This window comes from Marmota monax, unplaced genomic scaffold, assembly GCF_021218885.2.
Source record: "Marmota monax isolate L192 unplaced genomic scaffold, Marmota_monax_Labrador192_F-V1.1 WCK01_AAM20220418_F8-fsc00007, whole genome shotgun sequence".
NCBI lineage: Eukaryota > Metazoa > Chordata > Mammalia > Rodentia > Sciuridae > Marmota > Marmota monax.
The window spans coordinates 13,503,253-13,528,171 of record NW_026692781.1 but is presented as its reverse complement, the minus strand read 5'-3'; the positions used below and the strand labels follow the sequence as shown (position 1 = coordinate 13,528,171).

The 24,919-nt window shown below is 36.0% G+C and overlaps 1 protein-coding gene and 1 pseudogene across 8 annotated transcripts in view; one reads left to right on the top strand and one right to left on the bottom strand.

The window, feature by feature from the left end:
* The window catches only part of LOC124094622 (acyl-protein thioesterase 1-like), a 99,913-nt pseudogene extending 78,413 nt beyond the window's left edge, over positions 1–21,500 (bottom strand).
* Znf385b (zinc finger protein 385B) overlaps positions 1–24,919 on the top strand; it is a 373,746-nt gene that overhangs the window by 244,423 nt on the left and 104,404 nt on the right. The window contains exon 1 of one of the 8 annotated variants that reach the window (XM_046447604.2): positions 22,219–22,752. The exons of the other annotated variants lie outside the window; for them this stretch is intronic. Coding sequence (XP_046303560.1) covers positions 22,689–22,752 — 64 coding nt within the window. The 5' untranslated portion in view covers positions 22,219–22,688. Of the gene's footprint in view, positions 1–22,218; positions 22,753–24,919 lie in introns of those variants that run through there. 8 annotated transcript variants of the gene reach the window in all.

Here is a 24,919-nt window from a genome sequence, read left to right as displayed (position 1 = left end):
GATATAATGGAAAAGGCACTCGATTAAAATCCCATCCTCACCACCATCTATGCGATTATGAGAATGTTCTTTAATTTCTCTAGGACCAAATTCCTTAGTAAAACTGGTAATACCTCGTAAGGCAGATGTAAAATCTTCTTTTAATGAGCTCACTCACTGTAACAACAACTAAAGACTGTAGTGGGTCTCAAGTAAGGCTTGTGTGTCTCACCTGGTAATTCAGGAATGGTGTGGTAGTGTATTGGGAGTCCAAACTACACCATCCCAGGGCACACATAGGCACTTCTGGTCTGTGTTCCTTTTTTGCTGGTTCAGCTCACTACCACTTCCACTCCCCAGGCCACAGGAAACAGGACATCTGGAGGAAGTATTCATTTCCTTCTAAGGGTATGACCTGGAAGTTAATTACTTCCACTCACATCTCATTGGCCAGAACCTAATCATGTGGTACTTACTAGCTAACTGCAAAGGAAGCTGGGGTTTTGTTTTTTTTTTTTTTTTTTTTCTTTAAACCAGGAAGTAAATTGCCAAGTTCGTACTGGTAGTATCATGGAGATTGTTGAGGCAAATAGCGGGTCCTGCTGTAAGTACCTGGAATAGTGCCTCAAACAGAAAAAAAAAAAAAATGCTCACCAAATGTTCTTTTTAAATCGTGTGGGAGATAATTAGTGTGAAAAGAGAAGGTAAGTAGAAACATTTTGCCAACTATGGTTTTTGGAGTACTCAAGAATTTGGGATAGACCTCTCTAGGAAGATATGTTTACATTTGAAAACTTAATCTTATCTTCTTGTCAATTAGAACATTACTCCTAAGAAATGTAATTTATGTTCATCCTAAGGAAAATAAACTACAAAAAGAACTTCTTATGGCATACCTGTTTTTATATGTAACAACTTTTCTGTTCGTTTCCCTTCTAGCTCAGTAAATGCCAATAGATACCATGCTTTGTGAAAAAGGAAAGATACAAAGTTACTTATTTCTAATGCAGAAATTCTTTTCTTTGCTCAGTTGTAATTTTATGAACCAAAATTATTCTATCTACTCTTTGCCTGTGTTCAATTTTAAGCTTTTAGAAATGACATACTTACAGATTAACACTGCACCTTTGTTGATGTATTTTCATTGTTCTTGGTTTGATATGATTGTTTTCCTGAGGATATTTACAGTAACCTGCTGAACTTGGACAGTTTTGTTCCAGGTGAAGTAGTTTATACTGAGCCCCATTCATGCTAACCTTGCCTAGGACATTCTTACATTCCATGGGCCACAACCCCAGGTTGTCAGCTCCTCATGTGATTTATCAGAACATAGTGCTACCCACCTGGCAGCTGGACAAGGCTCAGTTGGTCTTGTTCTTTGGGTGACATTGGCAACATGAGGGGTAAACATGATACTGGTGATATTAATCTGCTTGGACTGCCATAACAAAATACCATAGCCTTGCTTAACAGCAGTTTATTTCGTACATATCTAGAGACTAAAAAATTAAGTTTAAGTGAGAGTTAAAAAGTCCAAGATTAAGTTTCTGGTGAGTTCTCTTTCTCAATTGCAGATGACTCCCTTCTCACTATGTTTGTGTGTGTGTGTGTGTGTGTGTGTGTGTGTGAGAGAGAGAGAGAGAGAGAGAGAGAGAGAGAGAGAGAGAGAGTATGTATGTGTTCTGCTGTCTCTTCCTCTTCTTATAAGGGTACGAGCCCTATTGGACGAGCCCCAACCTGTAACTTCATTTAACATTTATTACCTTTGCAGGTGTCTTATCTCCAAATATAATTATATTAGTTAGGGCTTCAATATGTGATTGGGGAGGGCACAGAAATTTAGTCCATAATACTGGTCTTCTTTTCATTTGTCGTTACATCCACAAAGGGTGAAGGTTTTTTCTAATACTTGCCCTGTGCCATCTTTGGCAACCTCCCTAAAATTTTCTATAGTGGAAGAGAATATTACTCCAGTGACTTCCCAAGCACTTTCTCTGAGATCTCTGGTTTAATATCATTGTTTGACTCCACAGAATATCCTGAAAATTATAAAATGTTCAGATATCACAATGAAATGAAATTGTATTTGTAGAGTACTCTATAGTTTCTTGCATTGTCTCTTCAATCCTCAGGATAACTTCATAAGAATGATTGTGATATTTTACTGTCTCTATTTTATATATTAGAAAATTGACTTTTGGAGAAGTTTAGTGATTTCCCTGAAGTCTTAGGGCCAGTAATTGATTGGACATTGAGACTCCATTCTAGACCCTCAAATTTCTAAGCCACATTGGGCCAAATATGAGCTGGAATTTGACTCTGAAGTCACAAAAGTTTGGATCTGTCACTTCTTAACAATAAGTGGGCAATTTACTTAGGTCACTAAAATTCCTCAGTCTTCTCTATGACAGGAAATAATAGAGTCCATCTCATTGGGTTCTAATGAAAATTAAAGTACAGAAAGCATAGAAATCACTCAGCAAAGCCCCTGCCACATAGAAAATTGTTCGAAATTATTGATTATTATTTTTAAGCACATATCAAATACTGTTTATTGAATTATCTCTTTAAACCAAATTTATATATTTTATTGGACTTTTAGCACTGTTCAAATTACATAAACTGTGTATTGATCTTGATACACTTTACTATTTTAAAAGTTTTATAAAATTCATAATATAGATTTTATTCAGATATATGCATCTTTTTAATACTTATTTTTTAGTTGTAGTTGGACACAATATTGTTATTTATTTATTTTTATGTGGTGCTAAGGACTGAACCCAAGGCTTTGCACGTGCTAGGTGAGCGCTTTACCACTGAACCACAACTCCAACCCGGACATATGTGTCTTATCACCTCATCATTCTTTTGTGTATATTTATTTATTTATATGTTTATTTAGGCATATTTTTATGTATACCTGGCCAAACAAATACAATAAAGCAGGAAATAATTAGCAGACATTTTATAAACTGTTACCAGTTAGACTTTAAATAAGCCAGGGGAATTTTTTTTTTTAATCTGGCTTTGGTTTGAGGTCATTTGGTTCTCATTAATAAAAGAAACTGAGTTTGGAATTCTCACTTTTCACCTCAGACCAGTAAGCCTGTAATAGTCAATATAGGTTAATAATTATGATCAAAGAAATATTAAAGAAACAGACAAGTATGTCACTGGTTGAAATTGAGTATACCGAACAGCCAAATTAATATTTTCAATTTTCTCCACTCTAGCTAGGATTTGATATCCATCAAAATACATATTTTTCTATTAGTCTGTTTCTACATAACATAAGAGGTCATTGTCATGTAGCCTATGTAAACCATAATGACTAGGAGGTACTTTTCAAATACAACCAAATTTATTAGGTAATTTAATGTGAACATCAGGGAAAATTAACAACATATTTTAATTTGTTTTGCACATCAGTTCTGGTTCTCATATGGAAGAGATAATTAGGAAATTTCATAAATTTCTAGTTTGATTTGAGTGTGTGTTTGTGGATTTACAAATAAAGGAATATTCTTAGCCAGAGAATTCGTTCTAGTTAAACTTTCCTATAGGAGGTCAAATGAGCTTTTCCCAGGTAGAAGAAACTATACCAAAACAAGAGTTAACAGGAACAAAGTTTATTAGCAATGTAAATGTCATTACCTCTGATTTGTGATCAGCTGAACAAACAGTGAAGAGACAGTGTGACTTTCAGGCTTCAGGAACAGTTTAATGACCTTGAAAAGGGGAGGAAAAAGAAACTTTAAGGTTAGATTGTTAGTTTTGATCATGACTGAGAATTTTTTTTTTTTAATTTTTTTATTGGTTGTTCAAAACATTATAAAGCTCTTGACATATCATATTTCATACATTAGATTCCAGTTGGTTATGAACTCCCAATTTTACCCCAAATACAGATTGCAGAATCACATCGGTTACACATCCACATTTTTACATAATGCCCTATTAGTAACTGTTGTATTCTGCTACCTTTCCTATCCTCTACCATCCCCCCTCCCTCCCCTCCCATCTTCTCTCTCTACCCCATCCACTGTAATTCATATCTCTCCTTGTTTATTTTCCCATTCCCCTCACAACCTCTTATATGTAATTTTGTATAACAATGAGGGTCTCCCTCCATTACCATGCAATTTCCCTTTTCTCTCCCTTTCCATCCCACCTCATGTATCTGTTTAATGTTAATCTTTTCTTCCTGCTCTTCCTCCCTGCTCTGTTCTTAGTTGCTCTCATTATATCAAAGAAGACATTTGGTATTTGTTTTTTAGGGATTGGCTAGCTTCACTAAGCATAATCTGCTCTAGTGCCATCCATTTCCCTGCAAATTCTATGATTTTGTCATTTTTTAGTGCTGCGTAATACTCCATGGTGTATAAATGCCACATTTTTTTTATCCATTCATCTATTGAAGGGCATCTGGGTTGGTTCCACAGTCTAGCAATTGTGAATTGTGCTGCTATGAACATCGATATAGCAGTATCCCTGTAGTACGCTCTTTTAAGGTCTTCTGGGAAAAGTCCAAGAAGGGCAATAGCTGGGTCAAATGGTGGTTCCATTCCCAGCTTTCCCAGGAGTCTCCATACTGTTTTCCAGATTGGCCGCACCAGTTTGCAGTCCCACCAGCAATGTACAAGAGTACCCTTTTCCCCACATCCTCTCCAGCACTTGTTGTTGTTTGACTTCATAATGGCTGCCAATCTTACTGGAGTGAGATGGTATCTTAGGGTGGTTTTGATTTGCATTTCTCTGACTGCTAGAGATGGTGAGCATTTTTTCATGTACTTGTTGATTGATTGTGAATTTTTAATCAAAAATGGCACTCATACCTAGGCAAAGCATTTATTAATATGTGTATGAGTAAGGTGGATTGTAACATAAAATTATTTTTTCTTTTGCTTTGTAGGCAGTCTCAGAATAACTGTACATATGTGGACAGACTCCACACACTTTTTCAGTGGCTTTGATTTGGGAGAGCAAGAAAAATAAACCTGTCATGTTAAACCTCTTTTTGTATGGTTGTAGTTTTAAGGTACAACTTGATTTGTTGTATGTACACAGTCAATTGTTATATTGTTCATAACTCACTTATTGCCCTTGTTTATTTAACCATCTACCTTTTTGAGAGCAGGAACCATGATTTACTCAGAATGAACACAGGGTCTGGCTCATGGTAGATGTATAGTAAATATTCAAATAGGTGGATAAATGGATTAAAGCTTATGAATGGACATATATGGTACTTAAATGTGTAATATATAGAAATATAAACATTATGCAAAGAATCTATTAATGTTTTTGCAGATGCACATACATATAAATATATCCCACATTCAGAGTATTATCACTAGTTTAAGTGATTGAATCCTAAAGTTACATAATAAGTAACTGCTAGAGCAGAGAATATTCATTTAAAAATTTACTGATTTCTTAATGTGAAAATGGATATATGTCACTTTAAAAACATCAGGAGAGTTAAATGTGTTAACCCAAGAAAATTTACAGAAATTCAAGCTCATTGACATTTATTCATAGCTACCAGTTGTTTGTCATTTTAATGAAGACGGATGGTCAGTACAAACCTCTAAACCATTATTATATTCATGATTTTCATTACTGTGAATATAGTTGATAATTTATTTAAAATACTGAAACATAATCATCTAAACTTTTGTTAAAAAGAAATTATAGTTTTTCCTCAAAGTAAAATTATGTAATTTAGAAGACATTAATAAACCCTTAAATTAGCCTGATATTCCTTCCTGAAATTGGTTGTTATAAAAGAACATGGGTCCAGTTGCCACATTTTCTACTAGAAATAAACTGACATTCGCAGGCAAAGTTCCCATTTAAAGTAGATGCCAGGGCCAGGGGTATAGCTCTGGGTATAGTTGATAGAATGTGCACCTCACAGGCACATGACTCCAGGTTCAATCCCCAGCACCACACACACACACACACACACACACACACACACACACACACACAAATAGTAGATGCCAGCTCTATATAATTGGACAATTACAAATAGTAGGTCTCACAGATGGAATGAACTGTATTTATGTATACTTTTGGGGCTTATGTTATTATAGAAACTTTATATTTCACTGTGAGATTTAAATATCTGATATATGACCAACTTTATGTTATCTATTCTGATTAGAACTAGAAGTAGCTTAAAATGGAAAAAAGAAATTATGGTAAGCTCTTACCTCATGAAGTAGCTTTGGCTTATTCTTCATGAATCTTGGCCTTAAAAAACATGATCCCTTCAATCCAACTAGCCAAAGTAGAGTGCTTGTTGTCTCAGAATGTTCTGAAAGCCTCATGGAAAGTCAGTTTTTACACTGTTAGGCACTCATGTGGAGCTTCTTTCCCATGTTACAGTGTCTCTTTGCAGATAGTGATTACTTTCTGCTGCCTCAATATATTTCATATCCAGTTTTCTCCTTTATTCTTCATATCTCTTATGAATACTTAAAACCATCCTTTAAGAGATTTCCTCAAATCTTTAAAGAACCAGGCTTCACCACAACACAACACCTCAATCACCAAGGTATGTAACAATACAGCAGACATTATTGAAACAAGACAAATGGTTGAACTTCCTTGATAATTGTTGACCTACCAGAATATTTTAAACCCATCATGGATAGGGGATAAGAACTATAATCCAGACACCTCTTGCTCTCTTCCCTGAATTGTGAATCTCTATACTATCAGTATCTCTTTGCCATTAATTCTCTTTGAAATCATTATAGAAATATTGAATATATGAATCATGTTCAAGTTCAGTACTCATTAAAGCAATAATAGTCTAAAACTGGTAGTCTATAACTGGGTGTACATAAAATGATGGTTTTCACCATAAAGATCCTTACAATGCAATTGAGGTAGGTGTAGAATTTGGATATTATTGTAGGAACACAATGAAGGGATACTTCATCTAGCCTGAGTAGTTTAAAAAGAGACTTCCTCTCTTAAAAATCGGTAGGAAGATGAACGTAGGTGAGGAGAGCTAAGGACCCATAGGAGAAAATCTTAGAGGTGTGAAACAGTGTAATGTATACATAGAATCATAAACAGTCTGTATTGCTGATGCAATATTTGAGATAATGAAAAATGTAGTTCTGCCAACAAGAGAAATGGAAGTCAGATGAAGTCAAGGGTCTCACCATGAAGGATGAGACCATGGAGGCCATGTTAGTGAGAATGACCTGGCAAAAGTGAAGCTCCATGGGCACAGAAACCTTATCTGTCTTGTTCGCTCCCTGTTCCAAATATCATGAACAGATCTGGCTCACAGAGCCTGGCCTTCAGCAAATATGTGTGGAGTAGATGAATAATGAAAAGGATTTTAAGCCTAAGAGTGATATGGTTCAGTTTTTATTTTAGATATATTTATTATTTTGTCAGCGGCATGTGAGATGAACCTAAGGAGAATAAAACTGGAGTGGAAGAGACTCGTAATGACGGGAAGAAAAAGGATCTGGAATAGGGACTGACAAATCAGTCACAAGGATGAATTTAAGACCCAGGAATTGTGTGCCTGTGAAACGAAAAGGAGAGATAGGAGGCAATTAGTATGGTAGAGTTGCCATCATTTCACCTAAAGAATACCAAGAGAGGAGTTCTAGGGAAAGAAACAAGTTCAAATTTTTCTGCAAGATATTGTAATTTAAATTTGTTTCAGCGGTACTTTAAACATAAAAGGTTGATCTGAGTACTGATAGTTAGGAGAAACAAGTTCTGATGCTCTGTTGCCCAGTAGGGTGGCTATAAACAATGAAAATATACTGTGTATTTCAAAAAATCTAAATGACATGATTTTAAATGTTTTTACCTCAAAGAAATGACACATATTTGAGGAAATAGAATTTTTACCCTGATTCACACATTATACAATGTACACATATATCAAAACATCACATGGTACCCCATAAATATGTTCAATTTTTATGTATCAGTTTTTAAGAAAATAAACCCAAGATGAAATTCTAATAGATTTTCAATGAAATTTTTGTAGTACTTCGTATTTTTAAAATATGTTGTGTGTTGTACAGTAGCACTAGCTCCAGAATATACATTAAAACCATGGGCATCTCCCTTAAAAACAACAAAAGGGGCCTTTATTTTGATGGTACCAAAATATTTTGACATGACTACCATAATCCTTCACTCCTTTTTGCTTTTCTTTTTTGACATTCTTCCCCTGGCTTTGTGCTGTGAAAGGAACACAATCAGCTACTACATGGAACTTCATTCCCAAACAGTGGTCTTTAAAAGATTCTCCACTTTGCACAGGAAAACAAAACAGTACCTAGAGGTCAAGGAGAATTCCAAACAGGCAGCATTTCTACTTCTGGCTTTCAATCTGGTTCTAGTTTTTGGTGTTGGGCAAAACACACCCAACCAAAGAACCATCCTTCATTTGAACTTAAAGTTCAAATAATATTCAATTTAATCTATGATTAGATTATTATTAAAGCATAAAATTCTATTATACTGAAAATTTATGAGAACTCTTGTTAATGTTTTTCCTTTCTCACTCTTGGTCATTGGCTCTCTTCCTCTTGTAAAAATTTTTTCATATTATCATAGGAGATCCCTTTAGGATGAGAAATTTCATTCTGCCCTGTTTCACAGTAAAATCTCTCAGCCCGGATAAATTTGGTTTTAGATGTGGATTTAGGGTATCCAGCTGGCAATACTAACTAGGTATCTGGATATATAGAGCTGGATCTTGTGGCAGATGCCTAAGCTCTGAGTATCAGGAAGTCTCAGAGAGATAATTGTGAAAGACAGAGAGATCATCCAGAGAGAGTGTTGGGGCTGGCCAGAGAGGACCAGATGGAAACCTGAGCAACAACATCATGCACAGACCCAGAAGAGCAAGAGGAAGTTTAAACAAGAGAGCAACTTGATCAGAGAGACCAGAGCAGGGCCTGGAAAGAGAAAAATTCTAGAATGTAGGCTAAAACAAGGCTCAAGAAGAAAGGAGTAAGCCGGGTACCATGGTGTACACCTTTAATCCCAGTGGCTTCAGAGGCTGAGGCAGGAGGATTGCAAGTTCAAGGTCAACCTTGGCAACTCAGTGAGGCCTTGTCTCAAAATAAAAAATAAAAAAGACTAGGGTTGTGGCTCAGCGGTTGAGCACCCCTGGGGTCAATCCCTGATACCAAAATAAAAGAAGGATGGAGTGAGAGAGAGATCCAGTGAAACAAAGAGCTTCTCTCAGGGAAAACCCTTCCTCCTCCTCTTCCCTCCATTCTTGCCTAACTCATCTGTACTTTTAACTGTTCATGATTTATGCCATATGAGGAATATAATTTTCTCTGTATACAAGTGTGATTGTAAATTAGCTTTCTTTATAGCACTTCCATCTAGTTTGCTTATAGGCTTTGTGGCTTTTAATGGTCTTTTCCTGTAAGCAGCTATAATTAATTTGGCTATAATGCAAGTGTTTCAATATTAGTTATTTTAATGGTTACCCAGTAGATTTTAACATTGTTAAATCAGGGTGTTTTTTTTTTTGTTGTTGTTGTTTTGTTTGTTTGTTTAGCCCTCTCTGCACCTTATTCAGTATGAAATAGATAAGTTCCTTGCTCAAAGCAAAACAGAATAGTTTAGGTTCTGCTTTCATGAGCTTTCTACTTCGTTGTTCACACTGATAGGACTCTGAACAACTTTGAGAAAAATAAAAAGACAAGTTTATATTATTGTAGTGAGAGTTCATTTATTGTTCTGGGCAAGGTCAGTGCTGCCTGCCTGGTGAGTATCAGTTCTGATCTTTATTTTATCCACAGAAAAGTGTGATGCTATTTTTTCCCCAAATAGATTGTAGTTTAGCTATATTCACCTCTCTTTAAGACAGTTTTTACGTAGGGTTCAAACCCCTAAATCTAGGTATGGCTAAGAATTCGACTAAAACATCCTCATTTTGTTAAGTTTTCTAGCCCATTCCTCCTGAGAGAAGAATTTGTTATCAATCTTACATGGCATTACAGTAAAGAAATGATTTTAAAAATCATTCCTTTTGGTTCACAGGGATACAGTTCCACGCAAGGAAGAAATAGCTGAATCTAATAATAGTGCTAGACTTTCATCAAGTGAGAGTGAAAACTATTATAAACCTGCTTTACTGTGGGGTTTGGGGAGTTTGTTTTTAGTCTATTTCTCTTATTGATGAAGAAACTGAAATATATAGAAATTGAGAATTTTATCCAAATCCACATGAGCATTAGAGCTGAGCAACCTTGGCATTGCTGACATAATGGCTTTGCGCTAGTTTAAAATATTAATGAAGCCCTTGAAAGCTTTCTCACCAGCTTTTTGTTTTTCCCTTACATGGTATCGATTTCTACTTTTTTAACTTCAAAAATTCACATAGCACAATTGTTAAAAAGTTCAAAAGTAACTTTCTTAAATTTTGCTTTTAAGTTTTAGATATTTTAAATACCTAACTGTACTATATGACATATCCAATGAATAATACAAACTCTAATATTCATTCATATTGAGCAAAATGATAAACTTTATTTTTGACATGATGTTTTTCAAAAACTATACCACCAGGTCTTTCAAAAACTAAACCACCAGGTTTTTGTCCTGGTGGCTGCTAACTTGACAAAGAATTATTATTAGCCTATTAGCTAGTATTTCAGGTGACCATAGAAAAAATAAAAATCACAATATTTCTTTTATCCAAGTCTAAGTGCCTTTGCTTAAAACATTCCTTCTATTACCACTACCCTGTGTTAATTTCTTGAAGATTAACAAAATATTTTAATTCAAAAGTATTAATCCTGATCCAGATGTACTATGAAATGTGTCAAGTCAGATTTGCAGATATGATTAGCTATTCCTAAGTGATTTTGTCTTTACCTTTAAAGGATCAACATTAATAGACTAATTTCAAATAGGAGAGCATAATCTTGAAATATGACTGAATCTTAATTCTTGCTGCAATATTGTAGACACCTGAAAATCAAATATAATTGTGAAAATTCAGACATATTATCTTTTATTGAATAGTATGGTAACTTTCATGATGGTCAAATATTTTCAATAAATGATTAACTTTGTTAATGGATTTATAAATGAGAATCTCATTCAAGAATTTCCATTACTCATGGCTATTGTTTGTCTTTCCTTCCTCCTGGTGGGGAAGAAGCTGAGCAGAGAGGGAAGAGGGTACCCACACAGACTAGCACATAGGCCTTGGACCCCCCTCAGCCTTAATGTGTAGTATTGAAAGATGAAGCCCTGAGGAGCTCAGAAACCAAATTTCCCTTCAAGTTGACCCTTCTCTCTTCTCTCTCTGTGTCTGACTCCTTTATTTATCTAAGCTGGGAGCTTTGCTTTAGAATATTGGATATCAGCCCCATATCCAATCAGTTGTCATGTCCTATTGATTCTACCTTTACCTTTCTCACCCCAGTGTAACCCTCGTTCATACCAACACTCACTCTCACATGGATCGCTCCAATGCCTCCTACTTGAATTCCAGACTTTGTAAGCTTCTATCCTACACAACCCTTCCCCATGAGTTCCTCTGGTATATACTATACATGATCTAGTGTATACCCATTGATGTTCCTAAAATGAAAGTCTCCTCATTTCATGTCCTTGTTTAAAATCTGTCCTTGACTCTGCCCTGTCTTTAGGATAAATCTAAACACATTAACATGACGTATAAGACCTATACTGACCTAGTCCCAGCTCATCTTTTGAGGAACATTGCTTACCCTGGAGACAAATTCTTTCAGTTCAGTGCACCATGCTTGCTTTAGCTCTCGGTCTTTCCTCGTATGTAGTTACCTCGACTTGAAACATACCTGACCAGTTCTTCCTCTTCTCCAAAGTCATTCCTTTTTACCTTGGTAAATCCTACTCTCCAGGTTTTCAATTTTGACCTCTCTTTAAAAAAAAAAAAAAAGGTTAAAAATCCTTATTGGACACTTACGGAAGTCCCCTCAGCATCCCCAGGATTGTTCCTGTTATCACACTTAACCACTCTGCATATTCAAGCGCATCCTTCATCCGTGAAGACAGAGTCTGAGGGTTTCTTGTCCATTATTATATCCCTGCATCCAGTATAATATGTGGCTTATCATCAAATGTCTGTTGACTGTTTTGGTAAATAGACTCCATAATACCAGGTCACCACAAAAAGTAGGAAAACACACACACACACACACACACACACAGGAGATATGGGGTACAACTGAGGTATCAAAGGAGTGGGAAAACCAAGAAAGGGATTCTGCCCTGCTTTACCCTAACATTTGCAAAGTCTGGGAGAGGAATACAAATTGAAGCCCACATATGTCTGTTAAAAATCAATCCAATAAGCCTGTGAAATAAGGTGCTACTTTGACAAATATACCTTCATTCATAAAACCATGAGAAGGTCAGATATTATTTTAGAATTCTTACAAAGTCTTGTGCCAGAACAAGGAAGCACAGTGCCTTCTGTCCTACCCCATATCCTATTCTACATTCCTAGAAAATAGTCACTCTGTGGCCACTCCCAGGCCCACACAGATGTTGGCCTCCTTGGAAGGAGGGATCTGGAAAAGAGACTTATGCAGACCTGAAAGTGATTTCAGGTCCATTAGGATATGGGTTTATGGAATTCCAGGTACCCGAATGTAGACTAACAAGGGAGGGAAGGGCATAGACTTCATGTGGTCAGATCTCCTTGACCTGCAGACTGAGAAGGTGCGTGGCCAGGGAAGACCTGAGTTTGTTCTAGAGAATAGACTTGTAGTATGTATTCTTGAAGGTATATAGCATTAGAAAGAATGGTCTAATATTATATTTTTAAATATATGAACAGAACCTAAATACTGTAGAAGTATCTTTCCTAATTTCTTAATTTTGTTTATATTTCTAAACCATGTGACTCTAATTTGTTGTGTTCTGGGAAGGAGTTTCAGATAGTACTTAAGAGCACAGTCTTGCCAGGTGTAGTTGTGCACACTTGGATTATTCCAGCAACTTGGGAGGTTGAGGTAGTTGGATCACAAGTTCAAGGCCAATCTCAGCAACTTAGTGAACCCTGTATCAAAATAAAAAATATAAAGGGTGGGGTGGGTGGTGGATGTATCTCACTGGTAGAGTGTTCCTGGTTCTATCTGCTGGGCCTCCCCTTGTACCCCCCAAAAAGAGCACAGTCTTAGGAACTAAAATAGTTCTGGTGTCTGAACCGATATGACTTCTGAGTTGTCCATTTGCTGGCTGTAGAGCCCTGGGCAGAGTGCTTCATCTGCTGAATAGAGGTAATAAAATCTTCCTGCAGGGTTGTAGTTTGAGTACATGAGGTTAAAGTCTTTAAGAGGCTTAGCTCAAGTAGATGCTCAATAGATCATGGTGCTGTCATCATCATCATAATCACAGTCATTATTTTTACAGCTGTTATTCCTCATTGTTCGTAACTATTGTGATGACCTTGGGCAAGTCACATAACCTTGCAGAACCTCCATTTCTTCAATCATAAAATGAGGTATTTGGAGCAGAGGATAACTAAGATTCTGTATGGTTAGGAGCTGGGACTTTCTGGAGTTCCTTCTTTTGGTTTACTATGAACTTGAACTTGACCACCAGACTCTGTGATAAATTTTTCATAGAAGTTAGCTACTGTGCATATAATATTACTCTATACTCTATTTAATTGAACTTAGTAGGTGAATATTTGAATCTTTTTTAAAAACCAAAAAACTGTGCAGCTTATGAAACAAGTATTTGCTTTACAAAAAGATTTTCAGCAGAGTTCCTTTTACTCACAGACTTTTCTAGTACATTAAAACCAAATTTGATTTACAAAAAGATATGCAGTTTGCCTGCAACTTTTCAGAAATATATGCAGAGATTTTAATCTCTTTGAATCACAAAATCCTTTGTGAATTGATTAAATCTGATTTCCCTCTCTCTGAAAAATGATCATGGTTACAAATATTTGCAGCCAATTTCTGGAGAAGGGGTGGTCCGTGTATCCTAAATTAAGAATCCCTGGAATAAAGTCAACACAAAGACAAAAGCCAGTGAAAATGGAATATGCTGAAGATATTGGAGGCATTTCTAAATTTGGACCTCCAAACACCTGGCCCTTTTCAGGATCTGAGAAACAAAGAGAAAACTAACATTTATCGAAGGCATACTCTGTGCCAGCCACTCTGCTAAGCATTTTATGGGTGTTATATTGTCCTCCTTCTAAACCTAAAAAAGGCAGCTATTACATCTGATAAGAAATCTGAGGCTCAGAGCCTAAACAATTTTCCAAAGCCTCATCACTGGTAAAGCAAAATTTGAATTGGGGTCTAATGCTAAAGCTATAAAGCTATTATAAAAGGCCCTAAATTCCTTCATAGTTCTTTCCTAGCTCCTTCACAGTTCTTCTCTAGGACTTTCTGGAGTCTTTTTTATTCTTTTTCTTTCCAAAAGAATAGTTCACCAAAATACAGAGATTTCTGTTCCTTGAGAGCTTCTCACAAAGGAACTTCCTAAACCAGCTTCATCTTAATAACCCTCTCCCATGTTCTGTGCTGTCCCCCTAGGGCTGGGCTGACTTGCATGAGTGAAATGCTGCCATTTGGATGGGCTTGGGTGGATAGAGAGCTCCGGGTTGATGAACTTTCTTGTCTGGACATGATTCAAAAGTCCTGATCCCCTACGTGCCCCAGTAAAAGTTTCCGGCTGACAACTGTATAAAACAGTTGTCAGCTGAGGAGCAGAGAAGTGGCCTGTCAAATTCAAAATAGTGTCCCATTTGCCAAGTCTCACATGAGAAAAGTGAAGACAGGCCTCATTTGGAAAAGAAGACCTGCTTCCCAAAAGATTTATTACTAGGGGTCAGGTTGCAAAGCCCGGCTCTGCTTGGTAGACTTGACTCCTCCTTGACTCATTCACCTTTCATAAGATAGTGGATTCATCTCTTTTAAAAAGAGGAAATAAATGGGGGAATAAACTGAGCTTTATAGGAATGACAGGAACAACCTGAGACTATATATTTTATGCTTTGATGTGTGCATTATATTTATACATAATAGTGGGATTCATTTTGACATATTCATGCATGTATAAAATTTGCTCCACTTCAGTCTCCAGTAGTTTTCCCTTCAACCTGAGTCTTACTGGATTCTGTCTTGAGTATAAGCTAATATTGACCTTTCTTCATAAACAGCCTTACCCAATACTGTGTAGAAATCACTGTGGTTTGCAAACCTTTTATGTTACAATGAGGTCTGTGTCCCCTGTTCAAACTTGTCAGAATAGAACATTCTTGGTGAGGCAGGAATACATTCATAGATCCACTTTGGTTTTTGGTCATTTTAAGAAATGCTGTCTTATTACCTCAGACTTCACAGTGTGTCCTAGAAAATCATGCTGTTTTCACAGTGATATTAAAGGCACAGTGAGATTTGGCATTTGATTTTCTTCATGATTTCCCACATGATCTAAAACTGCTTTATGAGTCCCTTGCTGCTAAGTGTGTCCAACCTCTATTTGGGAATGAGGAAAACACTACTTAAGAATGTTTACAAGAGAAATGTGTGTATTTAGGAGTAAATGACATCTGATATGTAATTTTTCTTCTTTTTATAATTTTTCTTACATGTTATGGTTGACAAGAGAGATTCTACAAGTATAAAGATAGTACCTTCTTCTTTAGGAAGACCATCTAGCTAGTATTTAAAGTATGGATTTAGAGACAAACTAAGTGACTTTTGAAGCCAGCTCTGCTCCTCGTCTTCTCTGTGACCTTGGCAAGATACCTTCATTGTGTGTTATGTTTCCTTACCTAGATAATGAAGATAATAGCAAATTCTCCTTATTGTGTTAATTTGAAGATTCGGCGAATTAATATGTATAAAGTCTTTTTGTACAGTGTTGACACACAATAAGTATTCATGTAAGAGTCAGCAGTTTTTACACAAATGTGTAAAGATGGCCAGTAAATTCTACTTTAGGTGTTTTGGATGATTTTAAAAATAACTCTGTCCTTAATTTAGGATAGAGTTTTATATAGAATCTATTCTTATATTTGTCTTGAGAAAGCTCTAACTAGGATCACTGCCATTCCTTCTATGTTGTCATAGCAAATCCCCTGACATCAGCCCTTCAGAGGGCTGAGGATGCTCACATACCTATAAATGGAAATGCATACAAATTATTTGGTGGATTAAATAAATACCATGTCTCACATCAAATATTTTTTAGCCAACTGTATGTCAGCCCCTACTATGATAATAAAATATCTTTTTACCTTATATCATTTTATATCATTATATATCATTTTTACCTTAAATGTTACTGACTTTATAGCAACTTTGAATACAATCAATAAAGAGAAGAAAAGAAAAAAGTACTGATAATATATAAGAAGTCCTTGAAATCCATTGATGCTAAAATTGTGTCTTCACACTAGAAAAGACAGAAGAAGTAATGTCCATCCATTCATTCAGAATGTATACTGAGTACCTACTATAGGCCTGGCACTATTCCAGATACTGACATAGTGTACCTAGAAAATATCCTTTTCCCTCATGGAGACCATATTCTAGAGGAGACAGTGAATAATAATCTAATAGAAGAAAGATCTTGCAGAGCAGGAGGTAAAAACTGAGTAGAGACACAACTGTACTAGAAGAGAACTCCATGGTTAGAGAACAGAAAAAGCCTTGAGGAAGAAATTTGACATGTTCAGGAAAGAGAGAGTAAGCTGAGATCTCAGGAGATGGGGAGAAGAATTGGTCGTAGGTATAATTGTAGAAGTGAGCAGGCGCTGAGTCATGTGGTAACTATAGGCCAAGATAAGTGTTTGATTTCTTTTGAAGTACACTGGGAAGCCATTACACTGGAGTGACACAGTCCGATTTATATTTTTCAATAGCTTGTTTTGCTGCTTTGCGGAAAATCAAGTGTAGGAGAAAATAAATAGTCCTCAAAGATCTGTTAAATGCCATCAGAGAGAGTCCAAACAAATGTTGTCTGGAACTACAATGTGACAGTGATATGGAGAGAAACACGAAGACTCTCATTTTTACTCTGGAGGTAGAAACAGGACTTGCTGATAGTCAGGATGTAGGTGCAGAGCTAAAGGGAGAATCAGGACCACATTGCTGAGATTTTGCCCGTGTCAGGCCTTCAGTCACACTTGCTCTAGCCATTTTAACCTATGTTGGTCTCTCCTTTTAGTGCAGCACTTGTTTGTTGAGCTCATAGCATGTTCAGGGTATGGCTCTAAGTGCTTGGGACACATTAGTGAACAAAGCAAAGATCCCTGCCCTACCCAGGTGCAGTGGCATAGTCCCATAATCACAGCAGCTCCGGAGGCTAAGGAAGGAGGATCTTGAGTTCAAAGCCAGCTTCAGCAAAAGTGAAGCATTAAGCAAATCTAAATAAAATACAAAACAGTGGTTGAGTGCCCCTGAATCAATCCCTAGTACCCCCCCCCCCCGCAAAAAAAAAAAAAAAAAAAAAAAAGATCCCTGCCCTTGTGGAGATTTTTGTCTTATACTACCTTTATGTCAGTGCCAATAATTTACACTAAATTTTGTATTAGATTCCCTTATCTCAGATATACTATTAGTGTTCTCCAAATACAGTTGCCTTTTTTAACCAGGGACATCACTTTTCAGCTTGCCATGTCTATGACGGGGGAAGCAAAAGACAGTGAAAATACATTTTATTCATAGATAATATGTTTATAGACTTCTTTAAATATGTAAATTTGTAAAAATCCAAAATTGAATTTCAGATCATTGGGATGGCAATCACGTTTCCATTAAAAAGGGATTATTTACTCACTCAAGAGTTACTTTAAAATAACAGACACCTATAATGAATGTAATTAAAAGTTTGTCAACAAGTTATTATATATTTGCCAGGGGATTCCTGATAAAGGAACCAAGAAAAGCTAAAGATCAGAGGCCATAGTCAATTAAAACTTAATTCAGAACATAAACAAAGAACATGAAATTTAGAATCATATGGAGGAAATGATTTCTGATTTCTAAAAATTTCAAATATATATACTTTCTAGAGGACTTCCATTTTCTAAATTTATAATTTATTATCATCACACTCATAAATCACATTCATCCTGTCAATAAAAAAAATAACTTTTTTTTTTTTTTTGGCACCTGGGATTCAACTCTGAGGCACTCAGTCAACTCTGAGGCCCTATTTTGTATTTTATTTACAGAGTCTCACTGAGTTGTGTAGCCCCTTACTTGGTTTGGGAGCTGGCTTTGAACTCACAATCCTCCTGTCTTAGCCTCTCAAGCCACTGGGATTTCAGGTGTGTGCCACTGTGCCCAGCGAAAAGTAATCATTTGAATCTACAAAACTGGTTTCTGGTTCTAGCTTTCTGAATATGTTTTAAAATATAAAAAATAAAGAAAAAGCCAAGGATTTATAGCAAAGAAGACTGAGCATCTTCATAAACACTCATCAAGAATAGTGACTCCTTTTCAAGGCCCCTTATAGTAATGTCATTAAGATGCTATTTCTAGTGTTATCCTCTGTTCCATACAGCCATCCTATGGGTTAATTGAACTTCTGAGGACTATTATAGGAAGCCAGTGACTTTGTTTCTATGAAAAATGCTTGGGTTCTAGACAGACTTTAAAACCAAGGTTAACGGAACATCCCATTTATAAGGGTTCTCTCGAACTTTTTCTGTAAATCTCACAAGCCATGTACAGTTTGATGGTAATCCATAATTATGAATGGGAAATAAAACCTTAATAATTGAATAATAAGCAACTATGTGGTTGTTACAATAAAAATATAGATCTAGGGCAGCAGAATAGAATAGACATTATGATTGCTATATGTATATAGGTGACTCTATGACCAGTATGATTCTGCAATCTGTACAATCAGAAAAATGAGAAATTATACCCCAGTGATTCAAATGTATGAATTGCCAAGATCATTGTAATGTCATGTGTAGCTAATAAAAAAAAAGAAAAAGAAACCCTATGATCTGGAAAAAAAAAACTATATATATATATATATATATATCTGTTATATAATATATATATATATATATATCTGTTATATAATATATATATATATATATATATATATATATATATCTGTTCCTGGGCCTCACTCATTCATTCAACACATTCATTGAGTGCCTTCTCCGGGTGAGGCATTTGAAAAACATCAGTGAAACAAATCTAGCCTCTGATCCAAAAGACCTTAGGGCTGCTTGAGGAAGAAGGCTCAGACACAAAATTCACAAGCGAATGTCTTCAGTGTAAATTCAATGGATTGTGGTTCAGAGGAAAGCAAGGAACTTTCTCATGAGGGAAGAGAGAAGCTTTCCTGGAAGAAATGGCATTTAAAATGCCACGTGAAAATGAAGAGAATTTAAAAGAGGACCAAAAGAGACAAGCATGCTTGGAGGTGTGACATAAACAAAATAATAGAACTATTAAAGTATATATCTGCAAGAACCAGCTAGTGCATAATGCAGAGAACACTTCTTGAGCAAGGACCAGGTGTCAGACACTACCTAAGGGTCCAGAGACAGGAAGAAGGGAAGAAGGTAGGAAGGAAAGAAGGAAGGAAGGAAAGAAAGATGGGATCCTTGCCCTTAAGGAAGAATCCTGTTTAACAAGCCTTACAAAGTATAAATGAGAAATGGTTTCCAGTTGAATTGAGAATGGCAATGATTGCTAAACTGAGGCATTGGAACTGGATTCTATGGTGATGACTTTGATTATGGCGATGATAATGTTTGTCATTTACTAAATCCTTCAGTGTTGTAGGCACTGTGGTAAGAATTTATAAGCATTTTCCTCACATCTCCTCAGGAGATGTGATTACTGTTTTATTCCTAATTATCTGAGAAAATTGGGGCTTAAGTCAATTAATTCATGTAATGTTGCTCAGCTAGTAAGCAAGAAGAGCAGAGATTTGAAAAGGTGTATTGGATTTCAGAGCCTGTAACTCACTAACAGGAGCCATGGAAGACATTTAAATAGGAAAATGATCAATCCAAACTGTTCTTAAGAATTCATTTGATTACAGGAGGAATACAATGATTAAAGAATTATGTTAGTGACCAGCCAATGTGGACCTCAGTGATGGTAACAGTGATGGGTAAGAAAAGAAAAAGGAGATGACAAATGTCTTAAAGATAACTCATGTGATTGAGGAAACTTGGAAGAAGGATAAGGCAAATACAGCTTCAAGTTTTAGAGTCTGTGTAACAAGGCTCATGGTGCCAGGCAGTGGAATGAATTCTACCACAGAAACATCCTTGGGGAGCAAGATGAGGGAATTCGGGAAGGGAGGCCAGGATAACCTCTTTAATTATACAAGTTGAAGTTAAGGTGGGAAGGGTTCAGGAAGTGGTTGAAAATACACTAGTTGACTCCAAAAATAGGCAGCTTAGATGGTGGGATCTTAGTCTACCAATAGTACACAGGTCAAGGAGGACTAAAAAAGACCTTTAAAACCATAGTTCTATTAGGAAGCTAAATTGGGATTTATGAAACCAGAGAATAATAAAAAGTTAAAGGAAGTGTAGTGCCGCAGTCTGGCTGGGCACAAATGCCGCAGTCTGGCTATTCTAAAATGAGTTGAAATTGAAGGAAACGGAGAGAGTAGTTGATAGGCTAAGAGTTAATAGGAATGAAGTAAGTTTTCTTTAAAGAATGGAATGACTGAAGAAAGATGAGTTTTATTGAGTGAAGCCTTAAAGTGGGTGATGAGTTAGCCGGGTCGGGAATTCCTGGTGCCTCCTTCCCATCCAATTTCTTCCCGTCTTTATATGACCACAAATGCCACCCTTCTGCTGAGCCTTGACCTCTCCCATGGTTTTCCCCATAAAAGCTCAATGCTCCTTATCCCATTCTCCCTCTGTTCTTAGTACAAACATGCACCATTGGCTGACGGTTCTTGAACACCCACAGGCTTCAAGTCACCAAGGGGCTTGTTAAAACATACATTCCTGGGCTCTATCTCCAGAGTTTGTGCTTCTGAATATCTAGGGTGAGACCTGAGAATTCGTTTTTCTTACAAGTGATGCAGTTGGTCTAAGGATCATGCTTTGTGAGCTATTGAATTAAGAATATATGAGAGCTACAAATAAAGAATTAGGGAGCTTGAAGATGCACTAGAGTGCCAGATGTGAAAATGTTCTAGAAAAATACTCCAAGAATTAGGCACAATTTAAGAGCAGACAAAAAGGAATAGAACACTTTGCCTAGTTCCATGACAGAAAAATACTTTGCAGGAAGCATCAGCATTGCCTCCACTAAGCAGAGGTTTCTTAGGGGAAGTCTATCATAGGTGAAAATTTAATTGGAAAAAAAGAAAAAAGAAAAACCACAGACATGACTTTAATTTTATTTTAGTCATGAAGAGCTAAATATGATGTGAGTAAGAAGTGTGCAGTTATTATTTGGGGGAAAATAAGTATAGAGCTAGCATACTGTGTTCCATTTAGAATGCTATTATGTTATTATTCATAACTTACCTGAGCTCATTGGGCCTGGGGAAATGCACCATTTCTAAAAGCTGGTGTTATAATTACCACTTTGATTGCTGCATCTAATTATTCACTTAGGTTTACCTGCCCCTGATATTTACTGTGCAAATCTGACATAAAAAGACCAAATATATGAATTAAGGTAAGGGTAATTTGTTTTGTACCTCTCTAAAGTGCTGGCTGTGGTTGGCAAATATACAAAGTTGCACAATCAAAGGTGCAAAATTCTTTCTGACATTTGTGAACATCAGTCATTTCAAGTTTCTATCATTCAGTCAGATGCCCAGTAACTCATCAGTATCAATGACAATCATCAAAACAACCATCTAGTCACAGCTATGCTGGGTAACCTGGTCATATCATAATCCTTATTCTAATCACATGGTCAGACACCATTAAATGTAAAGTGAAATTAGTTAAATATGGGAGTAAATAATTTTTTCATTTTAGTTGCAAGCCTATATAACTGCTGATTTCACCACGATAATTTCCTATATAACTGAAATTAGATTTTTGAGCTGAGATATATAAACATTCCTATTAATACCAAATCAATACCAAATTGCCGTCTGCTTTAGTATTTTGAATTATATGCTCTGAATTTTTATTTAAAATAAAAATCCATAGGAAAAAAATAATTTTTAAGGTCTCATTGTATGCAAATAAACTATTCTATATTAACAGAATATAAACAAGGTTCATTTTGAGAACATTCCTTTTAGAGATTAAAAGCAATTTTAAAATATTTAATTGTCCACCTGGGAAAGGGAAAAACAACCATTGAAATATAAATGATACTGAAATTTCCATATTATGATGATAAAAAGATATTTTGAGGGAACTGAATTATTTTGTTGTTTGGTAAGAGAGATGGGTGTCCGATATTGTGATTTCCCTTTTCCCATGACAAGTGGTAATTTCTGAGTACCCAGGAGATGATAAAGGAAAAAATTACATGAAAGAAAGTAACTTGTCAGTCTTTTAGGATATATTTGGTGCAGTGTCCTCAGAAGGTAGCCTGCCCTCTCCCTGGAATCAAGTTGCAAACACTATCTTCAATAGTAATTAGAGCTAAGCAGCAATTACAGGACATATGATTTGTTCAGACACACTGCCGGTTGGCTGTTTCCTAGCGCCACATTTCACAGGAGCACCAGGTTGAAATGATGGAATTATTTATCTCTAAATGCAATACCTCGTACAGTGCTTGAATGCAGAAGGAAACGTGAACTGTATTCTTAAAAGTGAAGGTAAGCGTTGCTGACTGATCAGCATTTACACCTCAGGGAACTTTTTCATGAAGTATGTGACAGAAATATAAAATAGTTCAAATCAATTTCAGAAAAGGAGGAAAATAACAGAATTAGGAAAAATGGAATTGGCTCATTTCACGACTCCCCTTTGTAATATTACTTTGATTTTCCTGACTTGTTTGTATTTTAATTGTACTATTGAGTCACTCTGCTTAATATAATAAAGATGTGACTGATTTCTCACTTCCTTTTGTCTTTATGAGCTCCCATTTATTTTCTTTTGAAGTTTTTCTCAGAGTAAGTACTAGGCAAAAATGAGATTTATATTTAATTCAAATATATTAGAATCCCTCTCCTTTTTTTCTTCTCTTGTAAAGTGTATTTAAGTTGATGATTGTATATGTCCAAGAATCCACATTCAGATTGACAGAATAGTGGCTGGGAGCCTGTAATAAAACTGAATGACGTGGGTGATTTACACTCTTGTCATATGATTTTTATGATGGGCACATTTCAGACTTTAATGTTCCATCTAGTTCAAGTCAAAACTCAATGATTTCATGTTTATTTAGACCCTGGGGCAGAGAAATCTCTCTGGAAACCAGGTAAGTCTAGCTCCTCCAGAGGGAGTATTGTCTGTTAAAGGGCGAGTGTGTTTTGTATGTATATAAAGATACTTGTGAAATTCTCATTCCTATTTTAATGTTATCACTTTGTTTTTCTCATCTAAGAAATCCTTATCCTTTAAATTTTGCCATTTGTACAACATGAGTAAACATTACTGTTAGGAAAGGACTTAGAAACTCTTGTCACCGAGAAGATGTTTTTATCTCAGAGTTCCCACTGGGATTTCAGGTGGTTTGGAAGATATTGAAAGACATTGACTCCTTTTATTCTGCTTCATTGGTGGATGTAGGTGTAAACACTGAGGGTTCAGTGAACTCTTGCAAAAAATGAGTAGGTTAAAGCCAAAGTACATTAGTTTTTCCAAAGTCCTTGTGACTCTATGATGTGTAAACTCTTGGCAGACAAGACTGTTGCTCAGTGTAGTTATTACAATAGGTTGGCACCTAATTTTGGAAGAATCTTTTTTTCTAGACCTGTGTCTGCTGTTGCCTTCATTTTGTATATTTGCTTTATGTGGAATTATTTATTCCAGAGCATCATTTTCTACATCAGAAAAATATAGGATGATTGTAAGCCATGTTACATTTTACAAGACAACTTATTATATATAAAATATATGTAAGGAGGCTACTTAATATACATAGAAGCATCCTGTGCTCTCCAGTGAAAAGGTATATAACATTTGGTTAGCCCAGGACACAATGCTGAATTTCTATAAAATACACCTGAAAATTTGAGTTCCTAACCTGTCCTACTCTCACATGCATCTGGCACATACCATTGTGGCAGTACATATAAAATCAAACCACAGTTGTTGCAACTGACAGGACTACTTCAGACATAAACAGAGATGTGACCTAATTTAATTGTTGCATCTTGTTCTGATCCTTGCACAATCTTGCTCTTCATCTTTTGATTTATAGAAGCAAATAATGAAAGAAAGTTAATACAATATAGCTTAAATCAAGGTAAATGACAAATTTTTTGAGTGCTTTCTAGTTCCTTAGTAGTATTACAATGAAAGAAGCAAAGAATCAAGAGAGACAGGCACACACAGAGAGCATGAGAAAGAGAAGGGAGGAGAGGCAGAAAATACATTGAGAGAGAGAGACAGAGAGGAATAAGAGAAAGAGGATGTTAGGGAAAGAGAGACAGAGGTACATGTTAATCAAAGTTTGGAAATGTATAATGAAATTTTGGAACTTCGGATTTCTTTTAACTGGAAACACACTTTGTCAACTTAAATACATTGAACACCAGTTCTATTTCTATGCTTGTTTACTTCCCATTGCTGTCTTTTAAAAGCAAAATCAGTTTAAAAGGCTGTTTGAAGTCCAGAAGAGACCAAGAGTAAAAAAAAAATAGTCTAAAAAAATTTCCATTCCTTTGCTGCCTTTTAAAATAAATCATTGAAAAGGAAAATATGAATGCTGTGATTAAATCCTTTGCTTTCAGTGGAATTCCTTTTTTGAAAAATTCATTATGGCTTTGACTTTTGGTGTTCATTGAGAGGATAAGAAGGACTCATTTGGGAAGT